At 39.3% G+C, this 3,232-nt stretch overlaps 1 protein-coding gene across 1 annotated transcript; it reads right to left on the bottom strand.

Moving 5' to 3' along the window:
- Positions 1-359: 359 nt before the first annotated feature.
- LOC105529036 (E3 ubiquitin-protein ligase Topors-like) lies at positions 360-2,880 on the bottom strand. The gene has a single exon (XM_011966094.1). The coding sequence runs from the start codon at positions 2,878-2,880 to the stop codon at positions 778-780; it is 2,103 nt and encodes a 700-aa protein (XP_011821484.1). The 3' UTR covers positions 360-777.
- Between the last annotated feature and the right edge of the window lie 352 nt (positions 2,881-3,232).

The following is a 3,232-nucleotide window of genomic DNA, read 5'->3' as shown; positions in this document are numbered from 1 at the left end:
AATTGTAATTCCCACATGTTGGGGGAGGGACCTTGTGGGAGGTAAATGGATTATGGTGGCAGTGTCCCCATGCTGTTCTCATGATAGTGAGTTCTCACGAGATCTGATGGTTTTACAAGGGGCATTCTCCACCTTTGCTCTGCACTTCTCTCTCCTGCTGCCATGTGAAGAAAGATGTTTTTGCTTCCCCTTCTGCCATGATTGCAAGTTTCCTGAGGCCTCCCCAGGCATGCTGAATTGTGAGTCAATTAAACCTCGTTCTTGGATAAATTATCCAGTCTCAGGCAGTTCTTTATAGCAGTGTGAGAACAAACTAATACAATAACACATGTGTTTAGTAACATACTTATGAATAACTTGTGTTAGGAAACTTATACTTTTATTGTTAGTATAATCTTCAGGGTGTTTGGAACTTTGAGCAGTCAATCTTTACAGTTAAATCTAGAAGCAAAAAAATAAGTCAAATATTTTAATAATTGATTTCATAAGAAAAAATGTAGGGAGAAATATTTACATATATGACCAATTTAATGATTTGCATTTGTCTCCAAAGTCAACTTTGAATTTAATAACCAGGCTTTTACTTTCAGTTATAAAGTGATGGATAAATCTTTTCAATAATGTTTTTAGATTATATTCATACTCTTTGCAAGTATGAATAATTAGTTTGGTGGCTAGTTTAGTAGACTGATTTGCCTTTTAAAACAATTTGCACCTATGTTTCTGATAGTACGTTTCTTTTGTATTCTTTCTTGACCCAGTGAATATTCTGAAGATTCAAATGCTGTTTTTGGTGGATTTGCCTCCTGCAGGAGGGTGCACACTCAGACCACTCATTTGTCTTATATCATCCAGATTGACCAGTTTATCATTGACATCCTCTGTGATGTGTATGTCTGAATAATGGCATTTGGTTTTTCTGTGCCTAGCTGCTCTGGTTCTTCCAGTTCTAGGAAATGTTGTTTTTTGCTTTATCTCCTGTTTACTTGGGGATCTGTGTTCCTGAGGATGTAGGCATGTGGGACTGTTACCGTGTCTTCCTGCTTGGGAAGCACCTTCACTTTTAGAAGGACACTTGGGTCTCTTCCCAGCAGTTGAAGAAAGCTTCACGTATTGGACTGTGGTTGAAGATGGCCTCCCATAGTTTGATTCATTGCCATGTGTGTGCTTTTCTTTTGAGGGCTCACAGCATATATTCTGGGTGAAGTGTTCACTTCTGTGACTTCCTCTCAGAGAGAGATTACTTGATTCTCTGCTTACAGATCTCTTTCTAGATCCAACACACCAGGATTTGGATCTGTGAGTATTGGACCTTGATCGTCTTTGGATTCTTCTCCTAGAGTGTGAACCAATTTCTACAGATTGGGAGAGTTGTCTACACTTCATCCTCTTTTTTCTAAAAGAACTCAGTTTCCTGCCATCTCTCTCAGGAGAAAAGGCATTTTCTGAAATGCAACTCCAAGAGGGGTCTCTCTCTCTGGATTTGCAACTTTTCAAGGATCTTTCTCTGGACAGTCTTTGAATGGTCTTTGGTGAATGATCTGAGTATTTGTTATTTTCTTCTTCTTTTTTCTGAAAGTTTATCTTCTGGCCAAGGCTCAAACCCTTTCTTTCTCTCAAACTATATTTCTGTGGATGAACCTGATTAGAAATTGCGGGGGTACTGAAGGTGTGTGCGGTTGTGTCACTCTTTCCCAGATCGTGGACATGATCAGGAAACAACTTTATCCCTTCTGTCTTTTTCTCTTGAACTTTTATTTTCAGTAAGCCTGGGCACCTTTCCCTTGGAGTAGCCCACTTCTGGAGTATATTATTCATAGAAATGGTGCTTTTGTGGTCACTTGATTCTGCTTTGTCTTTGATTCCACCATAGATTTTGCTTACTGTTTCATCATAGACTGGTGGGATTTCAGATTTCTTCAAGGAAAAGTTACCATTTGGAAACTGTTTCAAGCCTGACAGGGGCCTCTCCTCTTTATCCCATTGACCTTGGGTGTTTTTAGACCGCTTTGTATTATGTTGAGATATCAGTAGAGTGTGATCCTTAGGCGGAGGTGAAACAAGAGCTGATACAAGGGGCTTCTTGTTTACATATGGTGAAGCAGCAGAGCATTGATAGATGGCTCGCTGGTCATAGGTGTCCATGTTGTAAGGTGAATGAACAAAACTAATAAACTCATGTAGGAAATGGTGGGTGTGTTGTAAGAGATAAGGTTCCAGGAGGTGAATGAAGGACTCACTGTCCAAGTCATATTCTGTCATGTGATGGAGGATGGTGGTTAGGATGTTCTTCACTGTGTAGCCGTAATTTCCATAAACAGCTGTTAGTTCCCGTTTCAGCCATGGAACCAGCCGGTGTAGGCAACCAGGGTTTCTTTTAAAATAATTAGCCGTAAAGTGCTTATGAGGTTTGTGGCCTCGAACATGCGTCACCCAAATTCCAGAATAATACAGAGCTCTTCTGAACTTCATAACCACCTGATCTCTAAAGTAGCTCAGGGACATGGAGTTTGGCTGGAACTTCCCACTATCCCCAAACTCTCTCAGTAACTCTTGGATAGTCCGCTCTCTCAATGGCTTGATTTTCCTTTTGATATCCTCAAGGCTCCAAATGGGATGATTGTTTTGAGAAGAACCCACATAGCTTTCCTCATCTGAGGGAAGAACTGCTGAGTCTTCTTTGTTATCACTCTCTGGCTTGGTGGGACAACACTGAGAAGGAAAGTACTGCATGCTAGAAGAAAGCATGGATTTCTTTCTTGATCTTGAATGTAAAGAGCCATTCCCACCCTCATGGGAACAGGGGTTCCAATCAGACTCATTCTGAGGACCCTCCGAACAATTAGGACACTCACAGTCAGATGACAGATCTAATGACATTGCTGTTATATTGGATTATATATTTCACAGTCGAATACGAGAAAGATTGGCTCAAATCAATTCCTCACTTGCCATGAAAAATGTCTTTTAAAAGCACTCCATTCATGTTTTCATAATACATTTTATCTCCATGGAATAAATAGAGAATAAAGTTAAACAAACGATTTCTCAAATTAATAATAATGTGCTCATAAAACCCAATGTAGATAAGGCAATGGGGATACAGGCATAGATTTTCTTTTTCTCTCTCAGATTAGTTGTTGCAAACTCTGAAAAGCAAATTAGAAATAAACATCAAAGTTTAAGTACTATATTCTTTGATTTAGCAATTCTAATTCTATAAATTTAATCT

This window comes from Mandrillus leucophaeus, unplaced genomic scaffold (assembly GCF_000951045.1).
Source record: "Mandrillus leucophaeus isolate KB7577 unplaced genomic scaffold, Mleu.le_1.0 Scaffold742, whole genome shotgun sequence".
Classification (NCBI taxonomy): Eukaryota; Metazoa; Chordata; class Mammalia; order Primates; family Cercopithecidae; genus Mandrillus; species Mandrillus leucophaeus.
The sequence above is the reverse complement of the archived record's forward strand: the minus strand, read 5'-3'. Positions and strand labels throughout refer to the sequence as shown.